Below are 18,948 nucleotides of genomic sequence, written 5' to 3' on the forward strand. Positions count from 1 at the left end.
AATGATTGTGACGCTTTTATGTCATTGCGCATCACTGTTGATTTTTACGGTAATGAAAAGTGGTCGCAAAAGCGTGCCTATCTAAAAATAACATAATAAATGATTTTAAATGTAACATACGAAGCGATAAAATTACATTTCATCCATATTTTACTTTATTAAAAAATAATTCCTAACTGTAACGCACTAAAGGCGTGTATTTTTCTTCCAAAATCGACCAAATCGATGACGTGTACATAGGGGTCCTTCCGAACTTCCGGGTGTGGGTAAACAGCTCTCAAGTCGAATCACCTGGCCAGAAAAATGTACGTTTTTACGCTTTAACATCTGACGTTTTGTTGAATTCTTCAGCCAAAGTTCCAATAAACAATGTAGTGATTCCTTTCCAATATATGCTCTAATGTGTAGGTCTAAAGTAACGTTTAAAATCACGCTGACGTCGGACCCCAAGCTCCCGTTTAAAGTGTAAGTATACGGTACTCAACTGCCGGTTGAAATCAGTGATTCTGAATGATTAATCTTGTAGTTTTTGGTCTCATTTCTCCTTTTGCTTTGCTAATAGGACGGTTTATTAAATTGTAGATATTAAGGATAGAATATTTGCGACCCTGGTGAGTGGCCAGTCTAGATAATTTATTGAGCAAAATCAATGTGTTCCGTTCTATTCTATTCATCCATCCATTATCTGCACCACTTATCCTCAGTAGGGTCGCAGGGGTGTTGGAGCCCATCCCAACTATCTTCGGGCAGTGGGCAGGTGACACCCTGAACCGGTTGCCAGCCAGTCGCAGGGCACACAGGGACAGACGACTCACTCGCTCATTCACACCTAGGGAGAATTTGGACCGGCCAATTAACCTAACATGCATGTTTTTGAAATGTGGGAGGAAACCGGAGTGCTCGGAGGAAACCCACGCAAGCACGGGGAGAACATGCAAACTCCACACAGGAGGTTCGATTTCATGACCTCAGAACTGTGCCGCACATGAGCTAACCACTGCGCTGCCGTGCTGCCCCCTATTCTATTCTATTCTATTCTAAGCATTGTGTCAACTATATTGACATTGTAACATGTGATACACCCAACAAAATCACCATTATCTCTGGTACCGTGACCAAGAATAGTGATCCTTAGATAAAATCGGCTGCCTTTTCGTATATCATCTGAACCCCTGGCGTTCCATTTATATAATTCAGTACTCTCATTGCAGCAAACCGTGTTCGATTCCCGTTGCATCCGACAGCAAAGTTGGTGCTAAGAAAAGTCAAGTCTAGTCATGTTTATTTGTATAACCTTTATCACAAAGAGTCTCAAAGGGCTGCACAGACCACAGATTATGGCAAACCACAGACTTATTACACCATCCCCTGATCTAAAACCTACATGAGGGCAAGGAAAAACTCAAAAACGTCAACATGAGGAAAATGAAGAAACCTTGAGAAGGGACCGCACATGAGGTAATCCCCCTTCCAGGATATCCAGGCTGCAATGGATGTTGCAGTAACAAATAATACACAGATATTGTCAACAAAAAATATAGGTTATTCATATGCTATAGAATAGAAGTGTGTTTTAAGCCTAGATTTAAACAGTTCCACTGAGGTTGTAGATCGAATCTCAGGGGGAAGAGCATTCCACAAGACTGGGGCCTGAATGGAGAACGCTCTCGAACCAAGACAACATTTCATACCGGTTTCCAATAAACAAAATAGGGATGCGCGTTATAAACAAGGGAGTGTTTTACACCATTAATTACAGTATATCTAAAATGGTTATTTTCTTTTATAATGCCAAGCAGTTGTTTTGCGCCCAACGTCCTCACAACACAGCGCCTTGATGTCTGGCTTCCCAAAACAACATCGCCTGCAGTCCTGCGTCAGCAAATCCACAAGTCCTGTTATCAAAATTCCCTAAACAAAATATTGTGCATTTCCAACAGCCTGCCCTGACCTTCAGTAGCCTAGATGGTAAGGCGCCCGCTTTGAGACTGGGAGGTCGGTGGTTCGCGCCCCGGCCGAGTCATTCCTAAGACTTAAAAAGTGGTCGGCGGCGCCCTCTGTTGGCTGCGGCTGCATCGGCTCGCTACAACGGGTCAGGTGCAATCGACATTTCGTTCTGTGTACATTGTTACACAGAATGACAATACAAGGAAATTATTATTATTATTATTATTATTGTACATTGAACTACAGCCCACTCAGTAAAAATCTTCATAGCATTAAACTGAGTCAATTGTATAAAATCCTTTATAGTGGGGCGGCAGTAGCTCAGGAGGTAGAGCGATCGTTTTAGGATTTAGGGATCCCAGTTCGAATCCCGGCTTGTCCGTGTTACATGTCGAAGTGTCCTTGGGTAAGACATTGAACCCCCAATTACCCCCAATGAGCAGGTTAGCGCCTTACATGGCTGCACAGATCACGGCCGCTATTGGGAAATGTGAAGCACAATGTAAAGCGCTTTGGGAAGTCATTGACTTGAAAAGCGCTATATAAATGCAGATCATTTCATTTCATTTCATATAGTCAAATGTATAAAATCCTTTAATGGTAAATGCCCACCTATAACCAGAATTGGTGAAAACACGCTGTAAACATGATACGCGATTTCCTTAATTGAGTACATTCTAGACTGGGTGTAACCAACATGGTGTCCGTGGGCATAAGGTAGCCCCCTAAGAACATCTGAGTAGCCCACGGACTGGTTCTGAAAATTACTCGCTGGTCATTGCGATTTTCTGTGAATTTGTATACCTAACTGGCATGTACATTGTTTCAGATGATCAGTGTCTTTACATTTTTTTAATATTAGTCTATAATTTGTAAATCCTAAAGTGGCCTATAAAAGACAGATGACCAAGCCGGTTTTAACCCTGCTTTTAATAATCAATACATTCATATAACACAATCGTAACACAGCAAATGTAGTACATGATTTAGTCTGATATCAAACTGTTCAGATTATGTATAGAGATGCAAACTTAAACTAACACTAGCAAATGTACTATGCTAATTTCAGAAAAAAACAATAAGGTTGTGATATGAGGGGAAATTACGATTATCTGCAAACATTTAGCTTATTACTTGCAATGGACCAGAATTTTGGAATAGCTTGGAAAATGACTTGAAAGACTTGTCAAGCCTTTACACCTTCATGAGAGAATGCATAGCAAAATTGATTCAAGGTTAAATTGATGAATCATACTAGAAATGATAATTTTGACCCTTCATATACAAGATCTTATTGTTCATATTTAACCACGAATGAATGACAAAATAATTAAAAACAAATAAACATACATTTATATGTGTTATAATGATTTAGTCTCCTTTTGTGTGTGATTACGATCAATTAAACGGTGGGATGAGAAAATAAAATTGTACATTTATTATTTGACTTCATAGTAAGAGTTAATTAGTTTTTGCTTTTCTTTGGATGAAGATATGATTAATTTTACATCTAATACCTTGTAATAGGGGCAGCACGGCGGTGCAGTGGTTAGCGCATGTGCGGCACAGTTCATGTCATGGGAACCTACTGCGTGGGTTCAAATCCAGCTCCAGACTTCCTGTGCGGAGTTTGTATGTTCTCCCCGTGCTTGCGTGGGTTTCCTCCGGGCACTCCGGTTTCCTCCCACATTCCAAAAACATGCATTTCAGGTGAATTGGCCGGTTCAAATTGTCCCTAGGTGTGAATGAGCGAGTGAGTTGTCTGTCCCCGTGTGCCCTGCGTTTGGCTGGCAACCAGTTCAGGGTGTCTCCTGCCCACTGCCCGATGATTGCTGGGATGGGCTCCAGCACCTCCGCGACCCTACTGAGGATAAGCGGTGCAGCTGATGAGATGAGACCTTGTAATAGCTGGTTACATGATTTGAATAATGTGTATAGTGTTTGGATGGAAAGCATTAGTCCTTTTTCCCCTTTTTATTTCCTCAACCTTTTATCAAAATTATTAATTTCGAATTCATTGTAACCTTATATTTGATGATCAGCGGGGAAATGGTCAAACGTCAACACTAGTTGCTAATTTGGAAATGCATACCAATTTGGTAGATTTTTTGGGTAATCAGGAAAAAATAGGACTTTTAGTTTCAAAAGGTTGGTGACCCCCCCTTGTTGTAGACTTAATCAAAGTCCATTTTTCATCACATGGAGCATGTAAATAAAACATCAAATTAATTATGTAGGGTGCAGTATTTGAATGTTTTTGCTTTGTTTTTGGAATAGATTAAGTGTCCCAGAGAGCACGCCGTTCACTGCAGTTTTGAAGTTTGCTGCTGAGGAGGTAAAAAAAAAATTATTAAGTAAACTTGAGTGATTTTACTTGAGCTTCCGTGCTTTAAAAAGCAATCAGTAACTAGAAATTTCCATCAAATGTAGTAGAAATCTACTTAGACTTGCCTGTTAGAAATATTTTAATTCAAGACCAAATTTAAAGTATTTTAGGAAAAATCTGCTGCTCTGTCTTAATGTTTCAAGTAAATCCTGTTTATTTGTGTAGCCCTTAATTATAAGAAGTCTCAAAGGGCTGCACAGACCACATACTGCAAATTACACTATGACTTACACCTGATCTAAAACCTACTTTTCCTTGCAGTTCAAAGTGCCGTCAGCCACCAGTGCCATCATCACTAATGGTGAGTCAGTTTTCCTTTTTAACTTTTGTTTTCCCCCTTCTAACCTCCGATGATCAACGTCTTAATAAATAGTACTATTCTCGATGTTAAGTTCCATCATTGTCATTCTTGTCAACCAATATTTCCCCTTATTAATTTAATAATTGCATCTCCCCTTATGAGGCGATAATACACTTTACAAACACAATGGTGCACTTATTCACTCAAAGCAAGACAGATTATGTAGAATAAAAACAAAGGTAATTTGTGTGAAGAAGTTTTTATTATTTAGCAAATATTTGTTGGAGGACATGGGACAAGGGTGAGAGGGAAAACAAGCATAGGAGAGCAGCCGTGCAGTTATGAATTCAGCCAAATTTTCCAGGCAGGAATTCAACCCGATACCAGTGAGAGAGCGGCAGTCAAACCTGTCACTTCCCACCTGTGAACTCATACCAGCTGATCTTCCCTTGCCTCTCATAGTTACACCCCTAGTTGAAATGTAATATTCCTTCTACACATCCTTGGAAAACGCTAAAAGTGCTTGTGTGACCTTTGTCACGCTACACAAACCATATGAAAACAAAAATGCATTTCCCTCCCCCATCTTTTTCAATTTGTAAGCATTTTTGTACCAGGGAGCCATGCGACAAGGCTACAAAGCCACATGCAGCCCCCGAGCCACGGGTTGCTGACTCATGCACCTGCCAATTAACACACAGCGTTTTGTCCTTGCAGACGGAATCGGAATCAACCCTGCGCAGACAGCAGGTGACCTGAGATATGATGGATGCATGTCATTAAGCTGAACTAACCTTAACAATGTTTCATGTGCTTACAAATTTCAAGAGAATATTTGATACTAAAAAAACGAATTTTTACTTCCTTGCAGGCAACGTTTTCCTAAAGCACGGCTCGGAGCTGCGCATCATTCCCAGAGACCGAGTGGGAAGTCGAGGATCCTGCTCTTCTCTGTCGAGGAGTCAGTGACCTCCTCCTCATCTTACATCCTATTTATGTGCTGCTTCACCATGCGTGTACAACTAGTTCATTTTACTATCATGCTGCCCACCTCAACATCCTCACTGAATCAGAAAACTTCACTTTCTTCCTAATTAGAGACAATAAAACACCGTTGCATGACACACACACACAGGACTTAATTCTCCCTCTGTACATTCCAGGTGCAGAATGTTAAGCTTTGTACTAATTTCTTCAAAAATTCGCCAAACTGATTTATCAGGGTCTAACCAAGACAATGCAAGGCTGCTGTTGTACAAAGCAGTTCAGGAGTAGATGAAAATGGAAAATATATACATTCAAACACAGTTTATCATGACTTTGATTCATCACTTATGACGGGGTTTGTACAGGTGCTTGAAATCCTTGAAAATGTCAAGTCAAGTCATTTGTATAGCCCTAAATCACAAAAAGGCTCAGGGGGCTGCACGAAGCACCATTACAACATTTTGTGATCTGAAACCTACACGAGGGCAAGAAAAAACTCAAAAACCTCAGCCTGAGGGAAATGAAGCAACCCTGAGGAGTCATACATGTTGTTATGCCCCTTTCAGGATGTAAAGGATGTTGCAAGGGAATCAACAGACAATGGTTGAATTTAAATTTTGTGTTTTCAAGGATTGAAGGTGCTTGAATTTTTGGTGAAGTGGTCGTAAATGCTCGAAATTGTTGTCACTTTTCAATACACATCTGCTTAAAAATGACGCTGACACTGCTCTCTGGTGGCTTTGCTTTGCCATTGCATATTGTTTTCCCTTGTGACTAACGGCAGCTGGCATTGGTTTGTATGGCCTAGTCCTATTGTCTTACGTCATTGCCCCCTATAGGACATATGCATGTTACACCTAAACAGAGCACTATGAAATTTGAATTCGGGAAAGGATTACGCTTCTTATTATTGGCCATGCAAAAAAATTAAGGTAGTGTTTCCCAGTGGTAAATTGTAACAAGAACTTCCTGCAACTGAAAATCTTAGCTACATATAACTATTATTTTTACCCAACCCCAATATGGAGAGAGATTTGTCTCAAAAACATTTAGCCACTTATTGTTCCCAAACAAATTTCCGATTTACTCAAGACGGAAAAAACCTATGCATGGAAAAATTTAAAGTTGCATATGTAGCTTGAAGATATATTTGAGAAGCTGCAAAATTCATGTTGCATTTTAATGGTGCTTGAGAAATTGAAAAATTGGCTTTGAATGTCCTTTAAAAATTCTTGAATTTGGCCTTGAAATTGTACTGTAGCTGTTAGCTTTAGACTAATATTGAGTTTGAAATAGACACAGAGTATAACTTGTCGAATTTGACACCATTAAAACTGGAAAAACGAGCACACTTTTTGTTCCTTTTAATACAAAATGGGTTCCTTTGTATGCATAAGTGTCAATGATTGCACCACAACATGCTAACTGGTCAAATTGACCTAAAAGTGGCACGTTGGTCCAATTTTTAATCAAATTTGGGTTAAAGTTTCACTCACGAGTCTTAAGAGTCATGCAGTGAATATAAAAAAAACTCCACTATAGCTAGAAACTGCATGTTTTGGCAATTATCAACTGATTTAATGATCAGAGAGATTTTTTTACTACTCAATGCCGTCTTGGTCATCTCATTTCCTTAACTGTCAAAGCTGAAATAAAAAGACTTCAGAAAAAAAATGGTTATACTCCTTTTTAAATGCAGTGTATATTTTAGAATTCCAAAATTGTCCACTAGAGCACAGGTGTCAAAGAGGCGGCCCGGGGGCCAGATCAGGCCGGCTAAGGCATTGAATCCGTGAGACAACAACCAGAGAAGCGCAAGAGAAAAACAAGCTGCTAGTTGAAATATGTCAACTTGATGTTGCCAAAGCCAGGGGCCTCGAACAAAGACACTGTATTTGTATTTATTTTCTCTGTCTGTCTCTCTCTTTTCCACACCTTTTCTCCCATTCTCTGTCTCTTTCACCCCCTTGTGTCTCTCTTGTTCTCTTCCTTTGTTGCTCTTTGTCTCTTTCTCTCTCTGTGTCTTTTTAACTTCATTTGCTCTAACTTCTTTTTTTCCTTTTCTCTTTCTCTCTTCCTACCCTTTGCACTTTCTTTTCTCTCCTTCTGTCTTTCTATTTCTCTTTGTATTTCTTTCTTCCTCTGCCTTTCTTTCCCCCTCTCTCATGACTTCTCTTTTTATCTCTTTTGTTTCTCACGCTCTCTCCCTCTCTCTCTTTCTTTGTCCCGCCCTCTCTCTTCTTTTCCCTCCCTCTTTCTCTTATTCCTTTCTCTCTCTTTTTCTTTCTCTTTAATCTACTAGTCCGGCCCCCGACTGAATGTTTGTTCTATTGTGTGGCCCCCGAGTTAAAATGAGTTTGACACCCCTGCACTAGAGAGTGCTACAGCCGCTTCCAACTTTTATTATCCGCCAAAATGTATTCTTCTATTGTATTTGTAAACTGTTGTAGTCTACAAATTCAAGAAGTCTATATTGCCTTCTTTTTTCAAGTGGTACTCGCTGCAGAACCACCACAGGTTCAACCCTGCCTGCCAGGTGCAGCCCCGCCCACTGGACATCGCTAAGTACACTGTATCTTCTATAGAATCTAAAGGGGTGTCAAACGGGCGGCCCACGGGCCGGATCAGGCCAGCGAAGGGATTGAATCCGGCCCGCGAGACCACGCTGAGGGAAGTGCAAGAGAAAAACGAGCTGCAGGTTGAAATATGTCCACTCGATGTTGCCAAAGTTAGGTGCCTCTCACAAATGCTGTACTTGTATTTCTCTCTCTCTCTCTTTCACTCTCTCTTTCTCTGTGTCTTTTCCCTTCTTTTGCTCTCTCTTCCTTTTCTCCTTTTCTTTCTTTCTTGCGTTCCCCTTATCTCTCACTCCTTTTGTCTCCTTTCTTTTTATTTATCTTTGGACTTCTTTATCTCTCTTTGTCGCCCCCTCTCTCACTATTTCCCTTTCTATCTATTTTGTTTCTCACATTCTCCCTCTCTCTCATTCTCCCTTTCTTTGTCCCACCCTCTCTCTTTTTCTCTCCCTCTCTTTCTCATTTCTTTCTCTTTTTCTTTCTCTCTAATTTACTAGTCCGGCCCCCAAGTAAACATTTGTTATATCGCGTGGCCCCCCGAGTTGAAATTAGTTTGACTCCCCCGCTATAGATGTCTCTTTCTTAATTTGATGAGTTGGCATTGTGGATAACAGTGTTGATATAAAAACTGGTGTGTAGCTTTCAATCCTCTATTCAGTTTTTTTAAGTTTCATTTTGCAATAAACTACTAATAAAAATATTGTAGTTAGTGGATAAAGACATTGTTATTAAAGGCAAAAGATCTTTAAAAATATTTGACCATCCAAAAACGATGATCTTTATTAATTGAATGTTTTATTTTAAGGCCGTATTTATTAATTGAATGTTCCTTTTTTTAACTGAAATATGGCATTTTTGGGCTTTCATTAAGTGACACTAGTAAGGGGAGTGGGCGAGAGCGGGGCTAGGAATCAAATGGACTGAACCATTTTAATGCAGTGGAGTATTTGCCATGCTGTGTTGTTCACCTTTTTTATATTTTGATTAGCGTTTTTGTTCTATGAAAGCATATCCTGTCCTTTAATAGGGATAAGTGAGTTTTTGAAATGCTATATCTTTTTGAAGTGCTTGAGAACCCCCAAAAACGGTCTTGTTACGCCAGGGGTGTCACACTCATTTTAACTCAGGGGCCACACAATAGAACAAACGTTCTGTCGGGGGCCGGACTAGTAGATTAAAGAGAAAGAAAAAGAGATACAGGAATAAGAGAAAGAGGGAGGGAAAAGGAGAGAGGGCGGGACAAAGAAAGAAAAAGAGAAAGAGGGTGAAAGCGTGAGAAACAAAAGATAAAAAGTCATGAGAGAGGGAGAAAAGAAAGAAATCCAAAGAGAAATAGAAAGACAGAAGGAGAGAAAAGAAAGCGCGAAGGGTATGAAGAGAGAGAGAGAAAAGGAAAAAAGAAAGTTTGAGCAAAAGAGGTTAAAAGACACAGAGAGAGAAAGAGACAAAGAGCAACAATTGGAGAGAAAAAGAGAGACACGGAGAGTGAAAAAGACAGACAGTGGGAGAGAAGGGGGTGGAAAAGAAAGAGAGAGAAATAAATACAAGTACAGTGTCTTTGTGAGAGGCACCTGGCTTTGGCAACATCAAGTGGACATATTTCAACCTGCAGCTTGTTTTCTCTTGCGCTTCTCTGAGTGTTGTCTTGCGGGCCGGATTCAATCCTTTAGCGGGCCCGATCTGGGCCGCCTATTTGATAATGTGTGTTACACTCGTGTGTGAAACGAATGCACAATTTCTCCGCTGTAATTAGAGAATCCATGCAATTATTTCTCCTCTAGGGGGCAGTATCGCACTAAAAGCGGGCTTCACGCTCACAAGAAACGAACGACGAAGAAGAAACACCCGTTGTCAATATTCCTAGTGGCCATTATTCAGAAACAAGTGTCTCCTTATAAAGAGTTAAATTGATACATAAAAGATTAATTATCCGGTTATTCTTTCGCCAACTGTCGCCGGCGTCCAATATGAGCGACGACGAAGCTTCCCCGCCGCGCAGGGAGCCCTCCAAGGCCATTCTGTTGACGAAAGACGGTCAGCGCTACATCGTGGGCGACAGCCGCTCGGTGGACAACCGCAACGTCATCACTCTCATCCCCATGGAAAGCAGCGACCCGATGGACCTGGACGACGCCGACGAGGAGAGCGACGTGCTGGACACTTCCGACCCGCGCGACGGCGCCGCCAGCCCGGAGGAGCTTAACGACGACGAGGCGTCGGAGGGCGACGGCACCGCCCCCAAGCAGTGCACCTACGACGGCTGCACCGAGACCACCACGCAGGTGGCCAAGCAGCGAAAGCCGTGGATGTGCAAGAAGCACCGAAATAAAATGTACAAGGACAAGTACAAGAAGAAGAAGAGTGATCAGGCTATGTCCACCAACAAAATGGATGTAGGTGCACGTGCATAACGTTTTTTTTTAGAAGTGGTCGGCAACAGTGTTCCCTCTAAGCTGCGCGCGTGCGCAATTGCGCACTGCTCACACATTTCTCAGCGCACAAGAAAATCTAGCCAGCGCACAAAAATGAGGGCTCAAAATTACTAATTAAGAAGCGACTTAAGTCAAAGTTACAGTGCATGAAGGTCAAAATACACGGGTTCCCCTGACGTTGTGTCCTAAATGCGGTATTTTGAAGTCGAGTCGAAGTAGAACGAAGTTGAGTAAAGTTAGAGTTTGTGAGAACCGGTTTCTTCGGCTCGGTTCACTAAAAAGAACCGGCTTTTTCGGGTCCTAAACGGCTCTTCAGGTTGTTTTTGCTTTTATCCCTACATGACCAAAAATTATGTAAAATTATCCACAAAATGACTTAAAGGAAGGGGGAATAGAACAAAAAAGAAAAGAATACCAAAATGAAAAATGAGTGAAAAGCTGAGAAAAAAAAGAAATAAAAGAAAGAGAAAAAAGGAGGAATTCAGAAAAAAGCCAGAAAAAAAGAAAAGAAAGAAACAAAGGGAAAAAAAGTAAATAGGAAACAAAAAGAAAACAGTAACAGCTAGGAAAAAATAAACACAATAAGATTTTTTTAAAGGAATTAAAAAAAATAGAAAAAACAGGGAAATAGAAGAAAAAGTTTGTGTTGCATTAAAATAATTTCCAATTATACCAAGTCTTGTTGCCAACATTGTACTTCCACTAAAATATGTGATTAAATACAGTTGTGTATCATGCAACCGTCTAATTTTTTTGCATTGCCGGAAACTCAGCAAAATATAACTTGATGTCAAGGTTTGGACATGTTTGATAATGACTTAGTTGCCACACTTGGGAGTGCTGTTGCTCACTGTTGTTTCAAGCGTTGCTCACCGACTTTAGAGGGAACATTGGTTGTCAGTGAGAGAAGTTTGTAAGTCAAACTTGTACATTATGGGATGGATAGGATGTGCAGTTCGAGATCCGGTGTATCGGGTTTGTGAGGCTCATGTTATAGTCACGTCACATTTATCTAGTCCTTAATCACAAAATGTCTCAAAGGACTGCACATGATTACAATGACACCACCCCCTGATCTTAAACCAACATGTGGGCAAGGAAAAACTCCAAACCTTAGCACGAGGAAAATAAGAAATCTTGAGAAGGGGCCTCACAAGTGGTAACCCCCCTTCCAGGGTTTTATTTTATTTTTTTCTTTAGTTTTCCTTTTATCAGACTGCCCCTCACTACTACATCCAGTTTTCTCTGGGTGAGCAGAGTGTCTGTGGGTGGGCCCTGCCCACACCTGACCCCCCAACCCCATCCCTAGTAACAACCCTGTCATTAACACTATTTTTACTCACGTCGCCACGCTGTACAGTGTTATAATGAAGTATTATGGGAAATAGTTCAGCCAAAACGACGCTGTTACAACATGGTACCGTTTGATCAGTCTCTTTTGGATGGAATGGGAATCGACTATGAGTGTGACAGCATAGTAGTGTGCGTATGAGAGTATAGTAATATGTGTGACAGAGTATTGTAATTTGTGTATGAAAGTATGGTAATATCTTAGTGAGAGTATACGTCCTGTGAGAAAGTATAGAAATGTGTTTAATTGAGTACAGCAGAATGAGTGAGTACAGTAGTGTGTATGAAAGTATAGTAGTATTTTAGGAAAGTATAATATTGTTTGTGCGTGGGTATGAGAGTATAGTTGTGCATGTGTGAGACTGATGTTTTTTTTTTAATCTGCATTTATATAGCGCTTTTCAAGTCAATGACTTCCCAAAGCGCTTTACAGTGTGCTTCACATTTCCCAATAGCGGCCTTGTATTGCAGCCATGTAAGACGCTAACCTGCTTATTGGGGGTATTAAGGGTTCAGTGTCTTACCCAAGGACACTTCGACATGTAACACGGACAAGCCGGGGATTCGAACTGGGATCCCTTGATCCCAAGACGAGCGCTCTACTGCCGCCCCAATGTTTAATGTGGGAGAATTAGTAACTTACTTGATGCGTCTCATAGTAATCAATCAAAGTGCAAAGTAGCAAGGGATTGCAGTATCTTCCTAAATACTGTATTTAATTAGCGGTAATATGTTTGTTTTTTCTATTCCTGATTCGAGTTATTGCCAAACTATTGTGTCACCTTTTGTCTTCAGGACAACTGCGACGAGCGTCCCGTGTCCGTCAACAAGCAACGTCTGGGGGCCATGGGCGACCGGCCGGCCAGACCTTCCCTCATCGAGCAAGTTCTCAACCAGAAGAGGCTCGTAAGTCAAAACGCCGGCAGTAGAGACAATCCAGCTGTCATCAACTCATTAGAAAGCTTGTAAAACCTTAGTTTGTGGTTAAAACCGTAGTTCCAAACGTTAGCTAGACACCTTAGGAAGACTTTAAAACCCTACTTTGGGGCTGAATCCGTAGTTCCAAACCCTAGCCAGAAACCCTAGAGAAGCTTTAAATCCCTAATTTTCGGCAAAAACGCTAGTTCCAAACCAGCGCTAGAAAACCTAGAAACGCTTTAAAACCCTACTCAAAGGGTGAAACACTAGTTTTAAACCCTAGCTGAAAACCCTACGCGTACAGGGTTTGTGCAGGTGCTTGAAATATAAGAAAAATGCTTGAATTTTAATGTTATTTTCAAGTTTTGAAATGTGCTTGAATTGTGAGTGACGTGCTTGTTATTGCTTGAGATTGTTGCAATGATTCTCGGCAGTCTGACTCAATAGACCACATATTAAATTAAGAAAAATGAATCAAGTCTGCCTAAAAACAAGACAGACATGTCTGCTCTGTTGGTTTCGCTTTGCCGTCGTATTTCTTCTTCCCTCTTAATTAACTGCAGCTGGCATTAGTTTGTACGGCGTCATCGTGTGAAGCGTCATCGCCATCTACAGGTGGTGCCCGAGTAGATGCCGAGGCAACTGTTTTAATGAACGATGGCTAGAAAACAAATATACAAACAATGTCTAAAATGTTTTAAAAGATCAGCATACATCATGCTACAAAGTATGCAAAAAAGAGACCCGACTCTTCACAATGGGAGTCAGCTCTCTCCAGTTAGCTCAACTCTGATTTTTTTTTTGCCTACTTTTTTCTACATGAAATAGGGCACTACGAAATGAGGAAATGTATGTTAGTGCAAGGATTCCGTGTCAATTACGGACATTTATGCAAAAAAAAAATGAAGGTAGCGTTGTCAAGGTTAAAACTTGAATTAGGATGAAGAAAATAACACAATTTGATTCGGAGATTTAGGTTTTTGATAGCCCTTCTACCGGAGGCGCGTGTTTCCAAAGTATGCTTCCAAAATCGGCTCAGGAAGGAATCCCGCTCCGCTAGAGACTCATTTATTGCAAAAACAAGAATGAAACGACAGATCTGATTGGTTTAAACGAGATTACATGAACATAGGAAATTAATCTGATTGGTTTAGACAGGAATCACATGTTTAAATGCAGTGTATAATGTTGGTTGCTAGACGGCGTGCGAGTACAATAAATGAGCAATAAGGATAGTGAAGCTTTGTAACACAAAAGGTAAAATGCATCACTTAAAAGTCAAGGTAATGGCAAAGGGAGGCAAACCCTTCCCCGCACTTCCCAGCACCAAAGCGGAGGCCATCTTGATTAATAGCAGGCTCCAAGAGGATACAATTGTTGCAAAAATAAAAACAGCGCCTGGATATAATCTTTGGCTTCTTTAAGCCACTTTTGTGGATAAAATTATACAAAGGCACATACAAACTATAATCAAACAATAATTTTCCTTACAAGGTAGCGTTTCCCATTGGTAAATGGTAATGGGAAGAACTTCCTACACCTGAAAATCTAAGTTCAGATTCAGATTCAGATTTACTTTATTGTCATTCGTGTACACGTGTATACAGAACGAAATGTCGATACATCTGACCCGCACAGGTTCTTTGAACGTCAGCCGGGATAGATAAGATTAACCATGTCTTCGTCAGAATTTTAGCGCAGCAGTTCGTCATCTCGCGGTTCGATGCCACTTCCAGTTGTTAAATGGTCCAGTTTATTGTCCAGAGAGCGAACGTTGGAGAGCAAAATGGATGTTAGAGGGGTTAGCCTTTAGCCTAGCTGTTAGCCCGGCCCGCTTCTTCGTCACGCCGCTGTCTTGCCACTCTGCTTCGCTGCTTTGTAGGCCGCTGGGTCTTGTTGACATAGCAGTCCGTGGCTAATAAACACTCCCGAGTGGTCGTAGCACCGAGCGCTTGATGTCGAGTGGTCGTAGCACCGAGCGCTTGATGTCCTCGTTCGGCGGTCACGCCGCTGTCTTGCCACTCTGCTTCGCTGCTTTGTAGGCCGCTGGGTCTTGTTGACATAGCAGTCCGTGGCTAATAAACACTCCCGAGTGGTCGTAGCACCGAGCGCTTGATGTCGAGTGGTCGTAGCACCGAGCGCTTGATGTCCTCGTTCGGCGGTCACGCCGCTGTCTTGCCACTCTGCTTCGCTGCTTTGTAGGCCGCTGGGTCTTGTTGACATAGCAGTCCGTGGCTAATAAACACCGAGCGCTTGATGTCTGGATGATCGCATATCCAGCAAAAAAAACTGCGATCGTATCTTAATCTGCAGTTCGAGCCGACTTTGTGCGCCATCAAAACTGAGTCGAAGACTGGATCTTATGGCCGACGTGTAAAAAAACCGTTGCAAGCCGAATCACTTTTACCCTCACATTAGTTAATAAAAGTAACAATAACGTCAAATAATAAGTACCGTATTTTCCGCACTATAAGGCGCACCGGGTTATAGGGCGCACCCCGAAAAAATAGTTTTTGGTCCTATATTTGACATACATAAGACGCACCAGATTATAAGGCGCTACAATGGGAACGTGGACAAAACAGTCAGATAGTTCAGTCAAACTTATTACCCCCTTAACATTCCGAAAGCTTGCAAAGAAGCAAATACGTGTCGTACACGTGCGGATGCGGTGTCCGTACGATGTCACTCAAATGCATCGTTCCAAATATCACTCAGAAGGTTAAAGTCTTGGGATTCAAGAAATGCCAACCATTCCTTAGTTTTTATTTTCTTTTTCGCTCGCAACTTTACTGTTCATATGACAATAAACACTTGGAATTGAGTTTAATTTAAAAATAGACACTCTATTCCATCCATTATCTGCACCGCTTATCACAGAAACATATATATATGTATATAGCCGGAGTAGCTCACCGAAGTCGTTGTGTTCAATAGTAATGTGCAAACATGGTCCTCTTATATCCGTGAGTGTAGTAAATCCAGGAGAGTAAAATATTTACAAATACAGTACAGAATAGTAAAATACTGTTTTCTCTATGCCGTCAACCCAACGTGCTATTCACATTCATCTTTTTCGGCCAATTGCAGGCTTTGTTTTGCCGCTTTAGCCTATGCCAGCCTGTAAATGATAAAAAGGATCCGCCCCCTTTACCTCTGAATAACTTTAGCCAATAGTGATCGATTCAACTGATGATTGACACATCTTTTTCGGCCAATTGCAGGCTTTGTTTTGCCCCTTTAGCCTATGCCAGCCTGTCAATGATAAATAGGATCCGCCCCCTTTACCTCCGAATAACTTTAGCCTATAGTGATCGATTCAAATGATGATTGACACATTGGTTAGCCAATGAAACGCCGGTAAATAAATCCCACTTGGCATTCGGGGGGAAATCTAGTCGGCGGCTGCTGCATTAGTTGCAAGACTTTGCGACTTAATATTGATCCATAAATAAGGCGCATGGTCAGCTTTTGAAAAAAATAAAGGCTTTTAAGTGCGCCTTATAGTGCGGAAAATACGGTATTCTTTTTACACTGTAATAATGTCGTTTTCTTTCTTTTAATGGTTGTTAAGGAATTGAAGAATGGGGTTTAAAAGTCCATAAAAAGTGCTTGAATTTGGCCATAAAAATGGAGACCGAACCCTGTTTTTTTTTTTTCGTCTACCAGTCTCTGTTGAGGAGTCCCGATGTCATCCGCTTCCTGCAGGAGCAGCAGCAAATCTTGGCAGTGCAGAGTCGAAGCCTGGCGCTGCAGCACAATTTTAGCTGACCTTCTCGCGGTTAAGTTATTTATTTGTGTACAGTTAAGAGATTTCAATGAAAGGTGCTATCGTTTTTCTGTTATTTTACTGTGTTGAAGTGAAGTCAATTATATATCAACTATTTAAACTTTTGATTTGTTTAAACCGAGTTTGTACGAGTGCTTGAAATCCTGGGAAATGCTTGAATTTTAATGTTGTGTTTTCAAGGATTAAAAAGCGCTTGAAATTTGATTTCGGGCGAAGCGTTTGTAAATGCTTGAAATCGTTGTTTCTTAACAAGTCTGCAGAAAATGATGCCGACACTGTTCTCCGGTGGCCATTGCATTTCTTCCTCCTTTGCGATTAACTGCAGCTGGCATTAGTGTGTACGGCATTGCGTCATCGCCCCCTTTGGGTGATGCCCAAGAGAACAGGTGCATGCTAGTTATGGACATTTATTACGAGTCATGCACAAAATGAAGGTAGCGTTTCCCAGTGGTAAATTGTAATGGGAAGAACTTCCTGCAACTGAAAATGTAAGCTACACATTAACGTCACTTTTGCGATCCACTCAAGATCTAAAGCTCTTGTCTTGATGAATGCACACCCAGGATTAAATTTTGCTTATGTAAAATTCATGATTCATACCGGATTTCTTCTCTTGATGGTACTGGAGAAATTGGAAAATTGCCTTTGAAAGTCCTTAAAAAGTGCTTGAATTTAGCCATGTAAAAGGTGTACGAACCCTGTATAAAGCAATTGTACATTAGAACCCCCGGGATAGGGCGACCCCACCTTACAACTATTTCACTAGAAATGGGAATTTTGGTACTATATAGAGAACCTTCTCTTTCAGTGTGGCTCACTAAAAAGCCCTTGATTATTTGTTGCTTTATTTCATGTTACCGATAATAAGGTAACATTAAGCATCAAATGAATTATTGATAATTACCGTAAATTCCGGACTATAAGCCGCTACTTTTTTTCCAAACTTTCAACCCTGCGGCTTATTCAGTGATGTGGCCAATTTATGTAATTTTCTAACAGCCGCCAGCGGCGCTCGAATTCAAGGCACATGACGCATCTTAAAGGTTAAAAGCAATCGAGCAGTCCGATAAAGAAGGAAACAGAGCTACTGCACGCAAACTTTACCCTGCGACCGTGTTGCTAGCGTGTTTTTGGTTATGGGAGCGTGGAACGTCGTCTATATGTCAAAGTCTCTTACCCATACTGGGGAAGACAACTTTGATGACGTCAATTATAAGGATGTAGATGAGGATGGCTTACCGTGGTTTCTGCAAGAATGGATTGTTCTTTTTAACAGATCGATTCACTGTTTTGCGAGAGTGTTACTAGTAGCGTTTTGCTACCCTTCACAGGCATGGTTTGGTATGAAAGTATTATTAAAGCTTTGAAAACTCTCTCGGTGTACCGTCTTTCTTTGTAAATATGTGTAACCATGTATAATATGTATTTGCAACTGTATATTTTTGTCATGTATTTATTTGTATTTATTTTGGACACTTATTCTGATAAGTTTTGCACTGACCAATTAAAAAGAAGGGGCGTAACAAACGAGGGGGATGACGGGAAGTGGGAACCGGTAAAGGTGAGTGTTTGTGGACACGGCAGACAATAGTGGATATATATTTTTCCCACCCTTACCTTTGGAAATATACCCTTTTTTTTCCTTGGATTACTTTTAACGGGACCCGGACTCTGCAGGTCTGCAACCCATGTTAAGTACCGGTATCGTTTTCTGTTATTTTGCCGGCTGTGGTTTTTGAACTGTTAACTTCGTGTTCAGTTGAAATCGCGGGACTCAAAGTTGGGTTTGGGTTAATTTTATAATTACGTTACATATTTTAATTTGGGCGCATGCGGCTTATATACAGGTTCGGTTTGTATAAGTACAAAAGCAACTATCCCCTTAAAATGTGGTGGGTGCGGCTTATAATCAGGTGCGCTCTATAGTCTGGAATTTACGGTAACAAAAAAGTATTATTCTACGATATTATAAGAGGCCTTTATCTTTATACAGTAAACTTTTAACTTTTTATACTAAGAAACACAGAATCCCCCTTAAAATTGCAAATTATTCAAATGGAAAAACTCACAATTCAACTTGAAACCAATTTAGACTGAAATGACACATCCAGCGACCCATCCATTTTCTGTGCTGCTTATCCTCAGTAGCGTCTCGGGGGTGCTGGAGCCCATCCCAGCTATCTTCAGGCAGTGGGCAGGGGAACACAGAGACAGACGACTCACTCACACAATTAACGTGTCATGCATGCTTTTTGGAAAGT

The 18,948-nt window shown here is 41.0% G+C and overlaps 2 protein-coding genes across 2 annotated transcripts; both read left to right on the plus strand.

The window, feature by feature from the left end:
• The first annotated feature begins 239 nt into the window (after window positions 1-239).
• Window positions 240-5,941, plus strand: ufm1 (ubiquitin-fold modifier 1). The gene is made up of 6 exons (XM_088321465.1): window positions 240-305; window positions 409-465; window positions 4,225-4,282; window positions 4,595-4,634; window positions 5,352-5,384; window positions 5,506-5,941. Coding segments are annotated over exons 1-6 (288 nt in total). The 5' UTR covers window positions 240-303; the 3' UTR covers window positions 5,604-5,941.
• A 4,069-nt stretch (window positions 5,942-10,010) lies between these two features.
• Window positions 10,011-18,060, plus strand: rfxap (regulatory factor X-associated protein). The gene is made up of 3 exons (XM_088321586.1): window positions 10,011-10,590; window positions 12,775-12,885; window positions 16,567-18,060. The coding sequence occupies exons 1-3, from the start codon at window positions 10,165-10,167 to the stop codon at window positions 16,666-16,668; spliced, it is 639 nt and encodes a 212-aa protein (XP_088177712.1). The 5' UTR covers window positions 10,011-10,164; the 3' UTR covers window positions 16,669-18,060.
• Window positions 18,061-18,948: the final 888 nt, after the last annotated feature.

This window comes from Urocampus carinirostris, chromosome 17, assembly GCF_059441175.1.
Source record: "Urocampus carinirostris isolate Australia breed hairy pipefish chromosome 17, RoL_Ucar_1.0, whole genome shotgun sequence".
Taxonomy (NCBI): domain Eukaryota; kingdom Metazoa; phylum Chordata; class Actinopteri; order Syngnathiformes; family Syngnathidae; genus Urocampus; species Urocampus carinirostris.

Coding starts and splice junctions, on each gene's coding strand:
- ufm1 (XM_088321465.1), top strand. Junction 466..4,224: donor CCCAAGCTCCCGTTTAAAGT/GTAAGTATACGG, acceptor TTTTTGGAATAG/ATTAAGTGTCCCAGAGAGCA. Junction 4,635..5,351: donor CAGTGCCATCATCACTAATG/GTGAGTCAGTTT, acceptor TTGTCCTTGCAG/ACGGAATCGGAATCAACCCT.
- rfxap (XM_088321586.1), top strand. CDS start 10,165: ATGAGCGACGACGAAGCTTCCCCGCCGCGCAGGGAGCCCTCCAAGGCC. Junction 10,591..12,774: donor TGTCCACCAACAAAATGGAT/GTAGGTGCACGT, acceptor TTTTGTCTTCAG/GACAACTGCGACGAGCGTCC. Junction 12,886..16,566: donor TTCTCAACCAGAAGAGGCTC/GTAAGTCAAAAC, acceptor TTCGTCTACCAG/TCTCTGTTGAGGAGTCCCGA.